The following is a 21,701-nucleotide window of genomic DNA, read 5'->3' as shown; positions in this document are numbered from 1 at the left end:
TGATCCAGTGCCCCCCGTGGTATTACTCTCGACATGGAGGACTTTGTAACCACGACAGATTTATACGTGCTCCAGCCACCACACACACATAGATAGTCTCTGGCCGGCGAGGTCGAACTCGCAACCCAAGGGACGCGAATCCAACGCCCTACCAACCAGGCTATCCCGGTCTAATTAGATGCATCGTACATCATAGAACAAAATTTTTGAAATCGCACATATTTTTGCACAGAATTTAATTTTTCCTTTTGTAAACTGTGCAGATAGTCAGCAGAATCCTTCTATCTTAGTTATGAAAACTATTTAATTATCAAAGCAACAATGAAAATTAATTCAATTTATGCAACAACAATTCAAACAGTTTAAAATAGCAAATGTAGCTTTAAAAAATAATCAAAATACAGGAAAAATGATTTGACTGCAACTAATGTGTTATTTTATTCAAAAAAAAAGATAGTTCTCCAAATTTTAAAATGGTATAAAAATTAGTTATATGCAATTATATTTTTGATAAATACAGTGGATGAAAGTCAAAATCTAGCTTATTTTTAATTAACAAACATTTTAAAAAAATGCACTTTTCCTTCTTTCAAATGTTGTAGTTTTAGGTCTGATTAGTTTTATTTTATTGAGAGTCACTGCACAAACAGAGATGCTGTTTTTTATAATTAATATGAATACACAAAAATTACATCAAAAGGTTATTCGTGAATATTTTCTTATTTATTTTCCCAAAGCGGTATTGCTATCGGAAATTACCAATGTAATTATCTATTGAGTAGTTGTAAATTCCCAATAGTAGATAACGAAGCAAGATATCGTTTGTTTCGACTTTACAATTGTTTTCGACTTAGGCTGTCTATGGACAAAGGGGAGTGGTCAGATCTCGTCAAAAGTAAAGTCTGGGGGATTGGTTGCCAAGGTAGCTGGATATACTAACAAGCAGTCACAACAAATACTGTTGATACTGCTTCATTCAATGGTAAAGGGATGACCTGGCGTTACACAAGTAGGAAATATAAGAAAAGTAATAACTGATATCTGGAATTACGTTCAGTTTGCTATTCGCGAGTTCATGGAAACGTTACAGTACAAATTCCAAAAATTAGTTCAAATTATGTACTTACTGTCAACGAGCTCGTGAAATTCCTTGAGAGCTCTTGCTTTGGTTTCTTCGGTTTCGTTGAGTTTTTCAGCTGCGTATTTCTGTATTTCAGGGGTAATGATATTATGACTAAACGGTAGGAAACCCTTTGGCGGTTGTGATGGTTGCAGCTGCCATTCTTGCGCTGAAGCAACCGATCCGTTCGCAACAGCTCCAGCTTCCTTCGATGAAGATTTCTTGCTTTTGTCTTTCTTTTTGACTTCCACTGTTGGTTTAGAGGTTGCTTTCTCTGTGGATTTCTTGCTGCGACTTTCGTCTTCAGCCATTTCAACTGAAAAAGATATAATGAATTAAATAAAATATCTAAAAGAGATGTCTCTACGAAACTTTCTCGTTAATAAAAGTGAATATCGGCGAAGACCACGAATAAAATGAGCATTCATAATTTTATTTTCAGATTTCCATATATAAACATTTTTATTTTAGTAGTATAATGATGAAAAACTTAGTATGCAGTTTAGAAGCCTTTTTTTCGGTTGATAAAAACCAAATTTGGTGCAGAATTAGAATTTTGATAACAAAATCACTTACCAAATTCCATTCACCTTAAATATATATTAGTTATCCCATTTATATGCTAAAGACTCTGAATACTTTGATAAATTTAGTTCAAAATTTGACACAGATCTATAAGTTAGATGCTTAAACTTTACTAAATTTTATTTATCTGACTTTTTATATTTTGTAGTTATAGCACTCAACAAATCCCTCGGACAAAGCTATTTGTTTATGAAAGGGTTTTGTTCATAATTTGATAGAAATTTACAAATATGTTGTAAAGGCTATAAACCCAACTTCACCTGTCTAGCTCAAAGCGCTTTTGAGTTTTAACGTTCACAGATAGATATTCCAAAACCGTTTTTTTCTTTCTTTTAGACGTGGATTTTTTTTCTTTTTGAAATCTCTAGTTCGAGTTCTTTCAACAATTGCAATACTTTTTCTGTCATAGCATAGATTAAAAATTAAAAAAAAAACCCAATTAATTGTAAAAAAAAATGTAAATAAAATTTTATCGTACCGTTAGAGACAGAAATGGAAAAAAAATTCAAAACAGAGGTGATTGAATGTTGAAGAAAAAGAATATATATATATTAGTTGCATCACCTAATATCAAAAGTTTATCTAAAGAGATGCGTTAAATTCTAGCATTAAGTTAGAAATTATGTTAAAGACTACATAATACAATAATGCAATAGAAGAATACATATCCATGATATTTTTTGAAAACATCAGGTTTGTATGAATCCTATGAGAACTTAGAAATTGATATATTAACGTGTAACACATATTCCAACTAAAAGGTATAACAACCAACTAAAAGGTATAACAATTACAAACCACATTTTTCTTGAAGCTTTTTAAAAAATTTTATCAGTGATTTATGAGAAATAATGGAAATTTTAGTTAAGAATCATCATATCCTTTCGTAAAATTATTTATTTCAAAAAAGAACGAGAGAATATTTTTACTTTCCGTATGCAAAATATAGAAGGTACTAACGCAATCGACAATGAATTTTATGTTTTATTTCTCCATGCATTTCACCTTACTCAATAAGGTAAAACTATTTTTGGAATTCCAACTGACAGTCACTGAACGCGATAATTAAAAAAACGCAATCTTCTAGATTGATGAAATTTGGCACGTGGGTTTTACACAAATATTGCATGTTTATCTCAAATTTTGGACGAAATTCGTCAAAGGGAAATCTTTCAGTTTGTTAATGTGCATGTAAACACAGGCATACGGGGGCATACGGGGCAGTTGGCCCGGCCCCCACATCAGAGGGGGCCCCCACATCGAATCGAACGTTTTGAGGTGAAACATTTAAATACCTCCATAAAGTTTGGTTCTTCATTACTAAAGTAGTGAAGCAGAGGGGGGCTGGGGAGAAAGAAGTTTTTGCCACGGGCCCCAATTAGGCTAAGTCGGGCCCTACATATAAATGAGAAATTCAAAACATACAATGAATTAAATAAATGAAGTTTGGTGTAAGATAGATCCGACAAATTTTTTTGACCAAATCCATTTATGTTTTATTCAATTTTGGTTTGCATTTTCATATAAATGTGAAAAAAAATCAAGAACGCAGCGTTTTTGATAAATGAAATTGGATGGTGTTGCCAACAAAATTATTAATTGGTATCAAATTGAGATTTAATTAGTCACCAAGTGAGATCCGATATTCGGTTACTTTATTCTATTAAGAACCATTAAATGCGAATGTTGTAAATATGTAAATGAAAGCCGAGGAGAGAAAAATACATTTGGTTGTATAATAATATTAGAATAAAAAAATTAAGAAAATTCCTCATTGTTAATTTTGAACATTCACACTGCTGATTACGAAAAATAAATGAAAAAAAATAAAGCCTTTCAAAAGGATGTTATCCTGGATAATTTGGGTTTTTAAAATAATGGCAAAACGCTTCAAAAAATAAGCCAAACCATAATAATAAAAATTAATAGTGAATATTTTTATAGTTCAATAAAGAAAATATGTAGGTTTGTAGAAAAAAAACTGACTTCTTTTATTTATATCAAAATTTTTTTAAATTATTTTTTAACTAATAACATATTAATTTCTATACATATGCAACAAGATACAGAGAAGCATTAAGTTTTCAGAAGTTCTGAATTTCCCAGTTTAATCGAAAAACAAAATTAGGAGATGCTTATTTCATTATATCAGAAATAAATATAGAGATTTCATAAAATATATCATAATTTTATGAGCAATTTCAAAATTTCAAGGAAAAAAAATTAAAATATGATAATTGAAAAGAAAATATGGAAAATTTTCGTTTTTTAATTAGGTTTCTTTAATTTCATGAAGTACTAAATTTTTATAATAGAATTATTAATTAAATAATATAATCTCAAAATCACAATCAACTGAATGAAAAAAAAACTAAAATTGAGAGAACTTCAGAAATAATATTTGACTAATGAAAACTTGTAATAGTTTAAGAAATACAAAACTAATAGAATATTCATTTTTCATGTATTTATAATTTTTAGAGAATGCAAACATACCTGACATAACTTCAGAGAGAACCATTACGAAAACTACGCTAAAATAAGCACTCTTCTGGTATTAATGTAAAGCACTAATTCCCTAACGCAATTTTAACGTGATTAATATGCAGTTTAGCGAAGGTTGGCTCTTTTGTCAAAAAGCACCAAACAACCAAACCCTAATGCATTACTAGTGAATGGTAAAAACGAAACCAACTTCAGATTTCTTATTATGTAACATCGCGGAAGGAGGTATGATTATTCTGCGGTATATAATGCCAAAAATAGGTCTCGCTACGTTAACCCTTTTTTTTTCTTCTTCTTCTTCTTTTAGCGACGCTGGGGTCAAAAAGGGTTCTGCAGTGTAAGAGAGATGTCATGTTCTATAAAAAATGCTATGGCATGCATTTCTTTTAAGTTGTATTTGTATAAAATCTGTACTAAGCTGGATTGCATGGTTGTTGCAGTATTCGAAGAATGAACAAATAAACAACAACAACAACAACAAAAAAAAGATAAACAAATGAAATAAAATAAAAAGACTAAAAAATAATTATTTATTGTTTGAGATCTGGTAGAAATAAAATTGCATAAATAATATGTTTTAATATTGCTTCTACTATTTTTTAAAGTTGGTTATATTAAAGGGACCGCATTCTTTGTTGAGAAAAATTAAGAAAGAGAACTCTTCTGAAGCTAGTTTTTTCTAAGATTTTATTTTATTTTTTTAAAAAAAATGATCGATTTATTTAGAAATAAAAAATAAAGTACATTTAATTCAAATGTGGGAATTTTATTAATCGAATAAAAAATAGAAAATTAAGATTTACTCTGGTAATCTGGAAGGTCCTATCATTTTGTATGTCCCATCAAAGTTTTTCAATGAATCAATAATTTATCTTATTTTTTGAGAGTTATATCTATTTCGTAAGTTTTAATTTTGACTATCAAACAATGGATAAAACGCAGATAAATCCAGAATCTTAACTTGAAATTCGAGGTTAAAATTCTGTTTCTGTTCTGAAATTCCAGGTTAAAATTCTGTTTCTGTTCTGCAATTCCAGGTTAAAATTCTGTTTCTGTTCTGAAATTCCAGGTTAAAATTCTGTTTCTGTTCTGAAATTCCAGGTTAAAATTCTGTTTCTGTTCTGTTTAATCCGGACATCTAGTAATCTCGGAAAGAGTGGAATTAAAATAAATATTCGAAATTAAATGTGTAGGATGTTAAATAAATTTGTAGGTCAACTGGGTTGAGTTGTATATTAAAAAAAAAAACCCTTCAAAAATTAGTAAAAGATATTTTGGGAATAAATTAGCAAATATTTTATACTATCAGCGCGAAAAGATACATGTATTGAACAGATTTCCTGTTCCTCTTGTTACTGATGAATTGATAATTATGTCAATATAAAAATAATCGGAAGTGGCGAAGTAATCTGAACAAATGTAGAGAAATGACATGTTTTAAAAAAGCAAACTAGTAATAATTTCATTAATTTGCTTCCATGGAAACGAAGACTTACCATTTACTATTTTGAAAACTATAAATGTATGATTTTAAATAAAACGATGGAAAAAATCTTTTGTTCATCAATTATATTCAACAAGAATTTATAGAAGAAAATTTAAAAACCGGTAACTTATATTTAATATGCTGATCGCGCGTTAAAAATTTGTGTAAAATGCAGAACACGACAGAAATTTTTTAATCTGGCAAAGTCGAATGGACCTTGAGAAAAGGAAGGAAATGTAAAGCATTGATGCATTTAGTAAACGATTTTTTTTGTTTGTCTTTAAAATTGATTAATGACAGATGTTTTTCTGTGACAGGTGCGTGGTGATGAAGTTGTTTATAAACTATCGAATCTAATTTCTCCATCACCCACTGATTTGACAAAATATTTGTTATTGAGATAAACCAAAAAGTAATACAAGGATGCATGAATGTGTGTTAAAAAAAACTCATAAATACAACAACGAAACTTATGTTCTTCAGATAATTTGCAATGCAATACTTGTGTTTTTTTAATTCTTGCAATTTTTTTACAAGTAGTGCCTGGTTACAGTACAATTAATGATAGTTTCAACCACTGAATAAAAAAAAAACCGAAACAGATTCGTAGAATAGAATATAAAGCAATAAGATTTCATAGCGAAAAAATATTAATATTCCAAAATTACTGATTAATTACAATTTTATTTAAAATTAAAAAAATCACTCCGAGATAGACATTTCATCATCAAATGCCAAATTAGGTGGTTCTAAGACCAAAAATTTGTTATATATAACGACATATACAGCGACAAAAGTGAGGAGCGAAGATTTATTATTATTATTATTACTTTATTATTATTATTATTATTTTATTATTATCAATTTATTATTATACTAGCCGCCTTTGGCGACTAGCCGGTTCACTAATCTTAATGCTCGTCAAAATTTTAATAATTAACTATTTTATGTAATTCCTACTTTAATAGCTTCTTCATTAAAATATTTTAAAACTTCAAATTTCAATTCACTCAGAATATTATAAAGGCCTTCAGTCATAACGTAATCTGTATCTCTCCAATTTTCTGTTAGCTCCCGTAGAATTTATGCTTTAAATTAAAGTGGAAATGATTAATCTGCAATTAATATAATAATATTTTTTAAGGAAACAAAGCATTTTTTTTTTGTAATATGATTACTGAAAACAGAGTCACTGAGCGTTTAAACCTTATGGACACTAAAGAATATCTTTCTCAATTTATGTAATGTCTCAAGAATTTGTCAACAAAATTTTTTCAGATTCATCTTGAGCAGGTATATTAATTAACAATGTTTAATTTTAAATGAATCAAACACTAAGAAAATAAACAGAATCATTTAAAATAATCGGTCGAAAACAGGTTAAAAAATTACTTAAAAACGATGAACTTAAAATAACATAAGTACAATTTAATTACAAAGCATACAACTAACCTAAAAATAATTTAAATCGAGTCCGCTTCCGTTGAAATGTAAACAGTCAGAATACAATGCGCATGCATGAATTTTCAACGCCAGTTACGGTAACGGAAATGCGTGAATTTTTCTACGCCACTTAGGGTAACGCTATGTAGATTAGAAATTTTTAATTTCCTTTAATCTGTTTTATTGTAATTCAAAAGTACTTCAGAATGAATCTGAAAGATCGATTCATTAACAATTTTTAATTTTAAATGCATAAAACATTAAGAAAATAAACAGAATCGTTTGAAATAATCAGCCGAAAAATGTTAGCCCTAGCCTCATTGCTGTTGGAAAAAAAAACCTGAAGCCTTACTCATTTGGCGGTGGGGAAAATGGAAGATTTTTTTTGGCGGAAAAATTGGCGGAGGGGAAAATGGAAGATTTTTTTGGCGGGAAAGTTAGTTTTTAATTAAGAATTAAAATTCTAATTAAAATTTCAAAAAAAGGGACCCCAGGTGCACATTCCCGACCACCAAGGTATACATGTACCAAATTTGGTAGCTGTAGGTCAAATAGTCTTTTCTGTAGAGCGCCAACACACACGCACACATACACACACACACATTGAGCTTTATATATAAGTATTGATTTATTTTATTATTTATTTAGTAGAGTTATTACACCATAGAAGAGAAAAATAAAACAGCAGACTATATTTTTATCAATGAATTTATTTATTAAAATTTCAATTTCTAAATGTTTCCGTTGCCAGTTTTTTTTTGCGTGTCTAGTTTTAATTTTTTTTCTATAAAAATAATGAATAGGTTAAAAATTCTTAGGTTTTATTCAGAATTAAATAGATGATCTAAAAACAAATACTTTTTTTATTTTAATTGTTCGACTTTAAATTTTCGCGAAGGAAGCAAATGCAAATGCCAAACGATTTTGAAATACCATTATTAAAATAAACTGGCAATCGTCACAATTTCTTTCTTTAAGATAATATACTTCATTTTTGTATATCGGGAAAAATATTACTACATTATAGTATTCGATGGAGAGAAAAAAATCAATCAACACTTGGCCATACATTTTTTTTTTAGTATTTCTTGTCCTTGACCAAAAATCTGTGTCAGTACCATCATTAAATTAACTTTCTCTTGTCTGCCTTGAATTAACCTGTTTTCACTTTCCAGGAGAAAGAAAAGAAGACAGGGAAAGCTTCTTGATTTTTTTTTCTACATTACACATCGTTAATCCATTCCCGCCATTTTCAAAACAGAGGTTCATTAGGGCATTTTTATTTCCTCAACAGGAAATTAGAGGGTAGATGACCAAAGAATGCAGGCGTTTTATTCGGCATTTCACTTCTTTCTTTAGTTTTTTTTTTCAAAAGATTTTTCCTTGTTTATGAAATGAGATGCACTAGGATACTGTTCAAGGACAAAGATGAAATTTCCCGAACTATTTTATGAATTAATTCTGAAAAAAAATATTAAAAATCTGGTGACGTATATAGTTATGGTAAAAATAATAGTAAATTTATGAAAACATATGGGAAAGATTTAATAGCTCTTTTTCTTTAAATAAGCATAAAGATAAATTCCATTTTTTAAATTCAGTTTACATAGCATTAAACAGGAAAGAATCATTTCAAGGCGAAATATGTAAGTAAAATCATTCGAATTGTTGATTGTTTTTATGTTCTAAACATCTTATTATAATTTTAAAATTATGCTTTTGAGTCCATTAATAAGATATAAATTTTGAGATCAAGGAAAAGAAGAAAACAATAATAACTCCATGAGTAATTTGATAAATTATCTATATTTGTTAGGGTTACTCAAAGACCCATGATGTGATAATTTGATTAAATCTTTGATGTTTACATTTAAGCTCAAAAATAATAGCATCTACTACAATTCATGATTAATGATTCAAGATAACATTTAAAGGAAATAGAACTCATGATTTCATTTTTCTCAATAAAGTCAATCTGAAATTGAAGGTAAAATCTTTATGCTATGTAGGAAAGGTCTAATTAGCCTTTTTATTGTGAATGTGTACGTGACAATTTGCCTTAAAATTGTATTTATTGAAAATGAAGCTTTTAGAACTTTAATAAATTAGCACAGTTAAATAATGAATTTTGGAAATTTAATAATCTCTCTGCTTAAAATTAAAATTGAAACGTTATATATTAAACGTCCCCAATTCAAAATTTTCTGTTCATCAAATTTTTGTCAAGAATCTTGGATTTTTTTAGATATCAGTTTCGATATATTGGAAAAAATGGTACAAATAATAAGGGAAAAAATAATAATAAAGCAAATAAGGGAATATAATTTTAATAAGGGATATAAAGGATAAGGGAATATAATTGTAATAATAAAGGAATATAAATAATAAGGGATATATTTCGATTCTTATAATAAATAAAAAACAATTCATCTCGGCAAGCTAGAAAGCAAAGGTAGATTCCTTTACATCTTATTTACTATCTGGCGACATAAATTGTTGAAGTCAGAGACAATGAAAACTAGCTTTTGAAAATTCACTTCTCAGCCCCTAACTTCTAAGATATTGCAGTTATAGAAAAATCTTAAATACAAAAGTTATTCGTCTTAATGAAATTCAAATTTTGCCAAATGGATTTAATTTTCTATCTTCAATATTAAGGAAGTTATAACGAAATGAAAATTTCAACCTTCCCACCATTTTCACTCCCTTTGAGCTAGATGGGCCATTTACGAACTCGTACGAGATTTTTATATCTCTCACAACATATTCCAAATCAGTTAAAATCCAAATAAAATTATTCTAGTCATCCTATTCACAAGATAACATGGGCAAAACGTCACACACACACACACACACACACACACACACACACACGCACACGCACGCACGCACGCACACACACACACGCACGCACACGCGCACACGCACACACACACACACACACACACACACACACACACACACACACGCACACGCACGCACGCACGCACACACACACACGCACGCACACGCGCACACGCACACACACACACACACACACACACACACACACACACACACACACACACACACACACACACACACACACACAATCTTTTAAACGAAGGGTGGTTTCGGGTATCAGGGACTATAATCGGTGACGAATTGAAGAAATTTTCCGGAAGTCTTGTCATGAGAATCATTTCAATAGGCAGTCTACCTATAGGAATCTACCTAATACTTACTGTATGTGAGCAATTTTTATATGTGGGCAAGAATTAAATTGAAATTGATTATTACCCCGATCAAGACATACCCGGCAACAGTTTTGACCAAAACAATGGCGGCATTGAAGATTAGTTGAAAAAAATTGAAAAGAAGCAATAGAAATATTTGCAAATCGTCCAAGAGGGCTTGAAAAATGGCTCCAAAGACATTTTCACCTTTCTCAATAAAAGTATTCGAATTTGCATAAAACTTAAATAAAACATTATGTTCTAAAAGATATATAAGTCAATGGCTTATATATCTTTATAGTCCATTATGCGACATATTGTCCTTTTTACTTTTTCCTGATGTATAAGAAAATCTTCAACCTCAAAAGAAAATCCCTGACATGAAAAAGATTTTAGCAATTCGTCTTCAAGAAAAAGAATAAAAAACACTATTAAATTTATAATGGATAATGAATAAATTTGTTCGATGAACACAATCATATTAACTTTTTTTGAGCATTAGCTTTAATGTTCTCAACAATGTATTCATAATACATCCTTAATTCTTCTTTAATACATCATTTTAATATAATTATTTCCTAACCTTCGAATTCGACATTATAAAGCAATTTTTTGCCACTTTCTCCTTCGTAAAGGAAATTGCACATTGTTTTAAATTTTTATTCCCATTGCACATAGCCCATTCTTACAGCATTCTTGTACTTAAGACATTATATATTCTTCCTTTTTATCATTGTCTATTTTATGTGTAATTTTATACTTTGTAATTTGTCTATTCTATGCAATTGATTGCTGAATAATATTTTTCCTTTTCCTTTTTCCAAACCGATAAGTACCGTACGTGCTCCAGAGATCAAAGTTGTTCTAAAAAAATTTTATAAATTATATACCGTGTTCTAAAAAAATTGACTATTTTTTCTAAAATAAATAAAAAGTTATGTTTCATTTTTTTTTATGGGATTATACTTTCTGTAAAATTCTTATTTTCTTACTTTTATACATTCTTATGAATTCTCAACTTTCGTATGCAATTGTACATTAAAAAAATTTCCTTGATAGTTTTATTTCAAACAAATTAGTTGATAACTTTATTCAAAAATTAATAATATATCATTTTAGTAGGAAAATGAAAAATTTATATTAAATATTTTTGTATATCGAAATTTCTATATATCGATTCTTTTGCGGGAATCATTCGTTGTATAGAATTTCCACTGCATCTGTAATTAATATATAAAAGTTAAAACTTGAAATTAAACTTAAAGTTCTCAAAATAAATAAAAACTATTAAATAATTTGTATTCTCAAATCATTGATGTTTTGGTTTTATGCATTTATTTTATCATAATATAGTGCTAGAAAAACTTTCCGTTCTAACGCCATTTTATAAGTATTCTGAACGTTATAGTTTATTTCTAAAAATTATTAGAAATTTTTTTTGAACGAACATCGACAACATTAAATTTAAATTTCTATGGAATTTCTCTAGAAATAAACTAAAATGAAATCAACATATTTATTATAAGCAGTAGCCCTCTCCCCCCCCAAAGATCCAGTCCTCCAGCAACAATTACTTGCTCAATTCAATCAATTTCACTTCTATTTGAAAGCTCTTGACCTCGACACGTGTCATCAAGATGTTTCAGGAGTCTTCACCACCCTCCAGTTTTGAGAAAAATCGAAAAAACGTTACTTCCCAATACACTCAGTTCATTCAAGAAACGAATGAATTAATTAGGAAGAAAAGGATAAATAACAAAGTATAAATAAATGTTTGACATTTTCCATATTATTCTAAATACTTTTTTGAATTCCTTTTAATGATTTAAAGGACGATATTGAAATTTCGTTGTCATGAAATATTTATATAATGCACCAATACAAGAAAGCCATCATGCATTCTTTTCACGTAAGAAAATGTGGCATGACTTCTAAATAACTTTCGTCTTTCAAACATTTCTTATAGCGGTCTTTGACACTCATATTTTCCAAATCGTTCTCTGAACAACTCGAATGTTCTTTGGCTCTTTCTTTTTGCCCCTCTGATGATTTTTTTTTTTTTTCATTTTTTTTCTTCCAACACACTCTTCTTTTTCTTCTCTTTTTAAGCAACGTCATTTGGTATAAATAACCTTGTGTTTAACGACATAAGAACATGAAATTAAAAACAAAACAAAACAAAAGTCGTCTTTTGTTACAGGGTCAACATAGTGAAATCTCCCCGAAGCTATAGCAAAGTTTCAAGTACTGTAGTTTATGTTTGAAGGCTATGCAATTTAACCAATACGTATAGCGAGAGATTTCATTACGTTAAAACGCATTCGTGATAATTTTCGAAGGCTTTTTACACAATTTTTTATTCTAATTACCCATAATTATCATATTAATTTTCTTAATTATATAGTACTACCACAATATTTACTTAAATCTAAAAATTAAAGCACGTTTCTATCTAGTTTTTTTTTTATCATCAGAATCGATAAAACAATTACATTAAAATTCCACAAAGATTAAAATTTTCGATATATTATACTATATTAGAAGTATAAAATAATGATTATAACATTAATAGATTTAACATAACATGAAAAACAACTTTATCAATAACAATATTTTAAAATCAAATAGAAAACAAATTTATCTTTCATTTATTGTAACATTACTAATGTTATTATTTGTAAAAACGAAAAGCATACTTGAAAATAAATAAATAAAATGTAAAAAATATCGCCTGAAAAAAAAATATCGGCTTCAAGAGAAAATATAACAAGAGCAGCTCAGTATTTATTTATTTTTATTTTTTATATTTGGCAACATTTTTTTCCATCGTTTTGAGAAAATCGTTTGTTCTTATATTTTTTTTATTCTTATGTTTGTTTCAAATAAATTCAGAATTCTATTTGCAAAGAAAATGCAATTTTCGAACGTGGATTTATATTATTTGTAAAGAAAGCTGATTAAAATTGAACATGAACTTTTAGGTAAGTTAATTAAATATTATTTATATGATGTTTATAACGAATGATAATTTATCTGAATCTTCATTTTAAACTCTTGAATTTGCTTTGATCTTCGAGTCCACTATTATATTATGTATTCAAAATTCCACAGTATTTATTAATTTTGCAGCATCGTTTATTCTTGTAAGATATTAAAAAAAAAAAGAGAAGTAAAAAAGAATTATTTTGAATTTTGGTAAAAGTGTTTACAGTTTGCATTAAATATTTCAACAATAATCTAATTTACTTTATTGCGAACAATCTTTCTATAGTGAATGGAATAAATTAATAAGAGGTTTTATACATAATATTAATTTAATTATATGTCATTGCATTGCTAATGCATTTATGTTATGAAATAAATAACCTTGAATGGAATAAGTGGTAAAACTGATAGCTCTAGGTCTTACGCAATTAATAATTAGTATGCCTGTCTATCATTTTATAAATATTTGATGTTGAATGAAAATAACTTATTTTGTTTATAATATAGTTTCTAAATTAATTTTATATGCAAGTTACATATTAATGAATGAAGAAATATTTATTTTTTCTAACAAGGATTTTAAACTGAATTTTATTTAGAAATTTCTTTGGAATTAATTATATGATTCTTAAATATCTATTTTAGCAAAATTAAATGTTCTTAGATTTATTTAGTCTATATCAATGCCAGAGGGTTTATTCTCACATTTTTAATATATATTTCCAAGTCTTATATTTATCATAATAGAATAATTTAAAGAATTAAAATGTGTTATTTTAGAGTTTAGCGATTGGATACACAATTTAGTGCATTTATAAAAGCAAAATTCGATTATTTAATCCACTGTGATTTCGAATGACTGCTTTTACATATTCAAAAATTTATAGAAAATAGATAATCAAATTTTTGAACATCTGATTGATATCTGTCTATGATATTTATGATAAAATTAAATAAAAGTTTTTCCCATTTAGATCTATTATTCTAAAATTATCAGGCTCACATACAGACGGAAAGACAGGCTAACAGTTTTCATTAAAAGATTTCAACTGAAATTGTATACAGATTTATGATTTTGATTTGTAGTTCAAATTTCATTTGTCAATATCTTTGCATTTTTGAGTTTTCGTGTTCTTAGATAAAAGTAAACAAGTTCAGAAAGAATTTTTTATTTAATTTACAGAGTTCGAAAATTTAGAGATTGGTTTTTCTATGATAATTAATATATTTTGCACAATGAGAAGAAAAAGTAAGAAAGCAATTACAAGGAAATTTATTTAAATTCCTAATTTTAAGGAAATAAAACCCATTTGCACAATAGTCTAAGACTATTTAAAATGGTATCTCAGAAATAAAGTGGATGCTAATCACACAAATTTTTTCCTTGAAAGAGAAATTTCAAAATGCTGCAGACTTATATCAAATGCAGTTCAAGAATGCTCGCAATGACATCTTTTTCCTTATTATTGTATTTTCGTCTTCACATATTTGTTCAAATATATCTGCATTCCACAATTGCCATCCTCATATTCGTGTACTTACCAAATAATCCGTATACTATCTACTTGTAAAACAACTGCCATGATAAAGAGATTATATAAAAGTCAAGGAATTTTCAAACCACTTAATTTGCATTTGTTTTTGCGGAAATTAATTTTTTAAAATATAATAAAAAATGATGCTTTTAAAACTAATGATAATGAAAATCCCCATATTGTTTTTTCAAAAAATGATTTAGAAAAGTGGCGTGGAAAGAATATTAAGAAAATTACGTAAATTAAACGTGAAACTAAATGTGGCATATAAGTAACTTCGAAAATCTCAATTGATGTCATATTATTTATATTTTGGGATTTAACTCAAATATAAAAGAATTATGAAACAGACTTTAATCAAGAAATTTTGAGTTAATGAGGGAAATTCATTCAGGTGAAATAAAAGTGATAAAAAGTTCTAAATATTAAAGTAATATCATTTTTTACTGAAAAACTATCATATAGAAATCATAGGCAACCATATTAAAATTATAGTATAACATTCTAGGATATGATTTTTTTCCCGTTTCGCGAATTCGGATAGGTAAAGAAGTAATTATAAATAGTTTTTGAGTAATCTGTTGTGAAAAAGTTGAATGTTTAAAAAAATAAATATCAAATTGAAATTTTGACCAGAAATTTCCTTCTATAAAGTACGTACTTAAGTGTGATTGCTACAGTTTTGCGCTCCTTAAAAAGAATTTAAAATGTTTTTTAAATTTATATTCTTCTTTTTTGATATATTGATCTAATCAAAAAATTTTAAAGATCGACAGCTGATTTTATTGATTTTTTAATATCTATAACATTTGTTATTTAAGCTATTTATCTCATTCTCATTGTTTTTTTATTACCGTTTTATCGCAAAACCGATGTTTCAATCTTCCGTTTCCCCCCTTCGCTATTCAGTCTGATGTCTTGATGCCTGATAAATTCTAGTAGCACGCTTTGGCGCGATAACCCAACAAAGGAATAACAAGTTTATTATGCATTTTTATTCATATTTTGATACTTTTGATGATGATTCGACTGGATTATATAGCAATTAACGCTCTAATATAAAAAAAGAAAATATATATAAGGCGTATTACAGAGAAACTAAGCTTTGATCTTTGAAGTTTTATTCAAATGCTTGCTGGCATATCTGCAATCATTTCTCTTTTCCTGTATTTTATATTTAAGGATAAAATTACTTCTTGTGACAATTTTATAGCCTTAGGAAGTTTTCAATAGAACTTGCATCACATAATGCACTTCAACATGGTTATATAGACTATACTGAATCGGTGTTATAATAATCACTGAATTGACGTCATTCATTCGCAATATTGATAACTTAATATTCTAATAACAGATTCCTAGCAAACTGAATCAGCGTCATTCGCAAAATTTATTTAATTCATACGAAAAAATTTCACTGGAAACTGATAGCATGGAATGAAATTTAAAATTTAAGAGGTATTACATTATCGCATTAAGAGATTAGAAATTAGCGACATGTTATTTCTGCAAATTATGGATACGAAAATGCGCAATAGAATGAAATGACAAAAATATAACAATCGTATGATTTTATCTATTTAAGTATTCTTTTCCTAGCAATCTTGCTATTTTTTATGAGGAAACATTAAGTAATTGTTAGTAAAATGTCGTCTTTATCTCAAATGTATTTAAATCGAATTTTTCCAAGGATCTTTAGATATTTTCAGAACTTTCATGATGGATCATTTGAATTAATCCAATATGACGTCTATTTTCCTTTACAATTATTACGCAGGAAATATATTAAAAAGGAAAAAAAAAATATCTGTTAAACGGTTATTATTACAAAATATTAAAAATGCAAAAAAATTTCAATATAAAAATAAATATATAGATAAATAAGTTAAATATTCTCTAATCTTTTCTTTGAAATATTTAGAGGATTTTAATATTGGTAACATCTGTGCAAATAAAAGAAAAGGCAAAGGGTAAATTAAAAAGTACAAAACACACTCCAAGTGTTATTTTAGTTTGTAGATGCATTTGTATCTTTTTTTTTTGTGGACAGATATTTATTACTATATTATATTTTAAATATAACTGAAAAAAATTTGAAGATTAGACAATACTTTCTTTTCTCATGTGAATTTAATGATCGAAAATATAAAACTGACAATAAGACAAAAAGCACTAGATATTTTTTTCAAGCTCTTTCATCAATAGGCATCCTTTTACTTAGTGTTTTAAGAAAGAAATTAGGAGATGAAGTACAAAGAAATTTTGCAAAATTTTTTCATGAAAATATTATTTCAAATCTCTCACCCACCAATGAATAAAGTCAAAGAAAAATAGAATTTAATCAATCACATAAACTAATTTCAAAATTCTGTCCTACAGTCTATGTTAAAGAATACGGTGAAATTTTTAAACCCATTTTAAATAATATTTATAAGCTATTGCCTAAATTATTTTCAAACTATAAAAATTGGTTCTGTAAGTTAGAAATAATTAAATATTATCAGGTTTGCTTGCGTTTCAATAAAGTAGGCTTCAATTTTTTTCAAATTATTCTAACAAGCTATTAAAAAGATAATTTGAATATAAATTAGTTTGATAAAAGTAGGGCGTATGGATTTATATTCTTTATAGTTCTCATTGCTATAAAATAAAAGTCGAAAAAAATCTTTAAATTCGGTGGATTTGGGCAATGGCTTTTTTATTAACAAGATGCTAAATTATCTTTGAAAAAAAGATTTTAGAAATTAAATTGAAAAAAGGAAAATATTTTGCCCACGAAAAATTGTTTATATTATAAATTTTGTTTATATTATATTATTGATCGATTTTTTTTGCCTATGGGTTTTCATTTATATCTTGATAGGAAAAAGAATATTAAGCAACTGATTAAAACAAATGTGATAAAACATTTTAAAATAATTTTATAAATTTACAGATAATTTTTTTCGTAAAATAAGATATTGACCAATTTTTTGCATAAATATTGTCATTTTTTAAAAAATATTTGCTATTTGAAAATAAGTTGATTCTTGAAACAATTAAAATATTCGTCTCTGAAACTTTGCATTTATAAAGCCTTATAAATACTGAACAAGATTTTGTTTTACTTTTCTCAGTGTCACATACAACATATAATCTGATATAATAAGATTATGGAATTTTAAAGTCTAATAGTATGACGAATAGGTAATATTAAATTAAATTTAAGAGGAAATTTAACGAAATTATATAAGCTTTCAGAAATTATTACTTTTAGTTAGCCAAAAATGAATAATTAAGATAAAAATAAATTAAGATTCAGTTTACTCTATTTATAAATAACATATGCATTTATATTTAAACCAGAGAGATATTTTTTGTTTTTATCGCCTAGTTTTTCAATACGTTTTTAATTATTGTGTGGCATTGCGAAGAACTTTAATTCCAGCCATAAACTATATAATGTGATTCACATTCAGAGATACTTTCACACAATATTTTGAAGTAAAATAATTCTTTTTAAAAATTTTAGCGCATAGTTTTTTTTTTACATATTCCATTTTTTCTTATAAATTTTAGAGATGTAAAAATTATACTAGCTATATTAATTAAAGCAATAGTTAGTACTTAATTTTTTTAATTGTTGCCTCTGAAGAAGTAGAATTTTCTAGCTATGGTCATTTATAGTAATTTATGCTTCTGAATGCTTGGTAATAGAAAATGCATTTATGCCATATTTTGTCGACTGCAAAATGTTTCGGAACATTTAAATATAATTGTTGTTAATGTTTGTTAAGATGACATGGTAGTCTGTTTTGATTGCTGATAAGAAGGTCGAAAAAAAAACCCTTCCAAATTTATCAGTGAAACCCTAAACGCTTGTATAAGGGGAAATAATCACTTACATATTTAATCACAGGATCAATCTGTCTTTGGAAAAATCGTCTGCATGTTAGAAAAAAGAGTTTAAAATTCTTTGGCTTATTCTAATACATTACAGATGTTAGATAAGATGATAACTTTTTTTTGAAAAATCTGCGCAGTAGTTGCCGTAGAATTCAAGCAATTTAAAAATTTGTAGAAGTGACTGTGTATTATTTCTTAAATATAAACATTTCTAATTATGATATTTTCATGCCATTTTTTTCAATTCTGTGTAAAACAAGAATAATTTATTTCTTGTGGATTGATTAACCGTATTTTAGTTTCTTAAAAAAGAAAGTATAAATTGGCAGAAATAGAATACGCTATCTAAACATTTTTCTGATAAATTTGACTTTAAAATTGTCTCCAAAATTTCTCAGCCAAGAATGTTTTTTTTTAATCCTTGAATTATGGTGACATTTCAAAAATCGCTGGGCTTTTACATTTACTTACTTTGTGAAAAAATTCTGTTATGCAAAAAAAAAAAAAAAAAAAAAAAAAAACAAATAGAGTGGCAATCTGAAATAATCATTTTTTTGCGACATAAAAAGGGAAAATCAATTAAAAATGCCGATCAATAAGTATAATCATCCCATTTGAGGCCTTATAATTTGATAAGAAATATTAAACTGAAAAATGAAATTGAAAACAAATGAGAATTATCAGTGCGGCAACGTTAATGTAATCGGAGATTATTAGCCCTAAAATTTACCAAGAATTCAGTGTTCAATGGTATTAAAATTTCTACAGATTTCAATGAAAAAAAAATATCCTCTGTTTCGTTACAGACTATGACAAGTTCTCCAATGTAACGAACAATGGACAAACAACACGTACTTCCCAACGCGAAGTCATTGGTGAAGTCATCTATCTTACCGGGATCATGTTCTATTTATAGTTGAGAGCAAATTTAACACTTTTTTCCTGATGTATATAAGATGGCGTGAATAACAACAACAAAACTTAATATTTAGAAGTTAGAAGGACACTGAAACGATTTTATATGTGGAGTAATGTTGGCGTTAGGAGTAGAAAACTTAGAGTTTATAAATAATAAAATGGATTTTTCTATTCATTTAAAATACTTTGAAAGACAATTTTAATTTTAAACAGAAATTAAAGTAACGGGAGCAATATTATTTTATTTTATTACGATAACAATTCTAAGCATTCAAATTCCTATGTTCGCTTTGGATATCTACATTAAATGTCTGGTTGAGGAGCTTTGGATCTTGAATAATTGGCGGCCAATAAAGTCCTGATCACCAAATTTAAACCGAAATGTACATATCTAGAGAGATAAGAGTCAAAAACATAATATAAAAATGAAATGTGATCTAAAAGTATTGCAATTTAAAATAGAAGAATATTAATTCTGTAATTATGAAGAATATTATATGCTTAGACGGCTAAAATCTTTGCGGATTCTTTGTCTTGAAAAAATATGCTTCATTCTATATAATTATTCTAATCTGTTATTTAAATGCACGCTTTTTACTCAAAAAGATTTTCTTTCTAATGGTTTTTACCACAGAAGATAATAACAAGGTGCTAGTAATGAATACGCACGAAAACAATTTTGTGAAAAATGAACAAGGATATGAAAACAATTTATGTTCAAACAGCTGAGAACAATAATCTGCTGACTGTTTACTACAGCTTTGCGTGTAGAAAACGGGAAAACGATAAATAAGGAGTTATTGAAGCGCAAGCGTTAAAATGGTAATTGAAGCGTTGCAAAAACGCTATGCTGTTTAAAGTTCTAAATTTATCGAGGAAAGAGAAACAAAGAAAGAAAGAACGAAAATGACTTGCTTATAAACAAACTGTAGAAATCATTCTAAGTTGTAAACAGTATTCTATATATTCTGGCATACTTTATTGCGCTATTAATTTAAAAGCCAAATTCCTTTTTAATAAAGAGTGGCTTTGTGAAACAAAGACAAATCTGTATAAAAAGTTTAGTATAAAAAATATAGTATTGTATTAGCTTAGAATAAAAAAATATTATTTAATATAAAAAAAGTAGTTAGTATAGAAAATTGCATAGTTTGGTATAGAAAATATTAAAAGATGTCTAAATTTAACTTAAAAGATATTTGAAAAACATTCTTTAGCTTTGAATACTCACCTAATAAGTAGGCAAATATCCAATCTATAAAACAATAAATGCAAAGATATCACTCTGAAGATGAATTCTCCTGAAGATGAACCCTTTGAATGACAAGTAGTAGCACTAGAGCTAGCTATTAAATACTTCAATTAGACGATCATATCGTTCCTTTTTGTTTACTGAATGGAACTTCCTGACCGAGTGACGATTAAGATGTTTATAATATGTGGAAGAATTCTCAATTTCTGAGAAAAAGTAGTCACGTGGTGCCCAGTGCGTTAGAATCCGCACACCATTTAACCTTGTGGGATCCGCAACCGGTCCTCCGTGATGCTGTGACGTGAGAAGGGGGGAAAAGAAACCTGTATGAATTTCGTAAGAAAGTTCCTGTCATTTCGTTTTCATTTTAATTTATATTTTTTTTGTTCACCCTTTTGATAAGCAGGCCACGCTCTTATTATAGCCTTTATCACAGTAGAATCTTTACAAAACAGTTTCGAATTCGGAGAAATCAGGAGGAAAACAAACAAAATAAAAACAACAGGTTTTGATTGCAAGCTAATTAATACGTGTTGATATTCTTATTCAATCCAATGCTGTATTCATTTATATGTGATTTAGGTGACCAATTGTTAAACAGTTGCAATAATAAGCTTTAAGACGCAAAACCAACAATCATTCAATTTGTTACGTCAGATCGCTTAAGTAGGGATATTACGTGTGATTTTAAGTTTGGGAATTACTGGATTATGCTGATATCAAATAATTTCAAAATAGAACAAATGTTTTCCTGTTATTTTTTTGATAATAC

The 21,701-nt window shown here is 27.7% G+C and overlaps 1 protein-coding gene across 1 annotated transcript in view; it reads right to left on the bottom strand.

Moving 5' to 3' along the window:
* LOC129975731 (retinaldehyde-binding protein 1-like) overlaps window positions 1–21,100 on the bottom strand; it is a 43,094-nt gene extending 21,994 nt beyond the window's left edge. The window contains exons 1-2 of the mRNA XM_056088915.1: window positions 20,909–21,100; window positions 1,128–1,436 (exon numbers count right to left, since the gene is read on the bottom strand). Coding sequence (XP_055944890.1) covers window positions 1,128–1,431 — 304 coding nt within the window. The 5' untranslated portion in view covers window positions 1,432–1,436; window positions 20,909–21,100. The remainder of the gene's footprint in view (window positions 1–1,127; window positions 1,437–20,908) is intronic.
* Between the last annotated feature and the right edge of the window lie 601 nt (window positions 21,101–21,701).

This window comes from Argiope bruennichi, chromosome 7, assembly GCF_947563725.1.
Source record: "Argiope bruennichi chromosome 7, qqArgBrue1.1, whole genome shotgun sequence".
NCBI classification, from domain to species: domain Eukaryota; kingdom Metazoa; phylum Arthropoda; class Arachnida; order Araneae; family Araneidae; genus Argiope; species Argiope bruennichi.
Note: the sequence above shows the minus strand (reverse complement) of the source record. Positions and strands in the feature narration are given on the sequence as shown.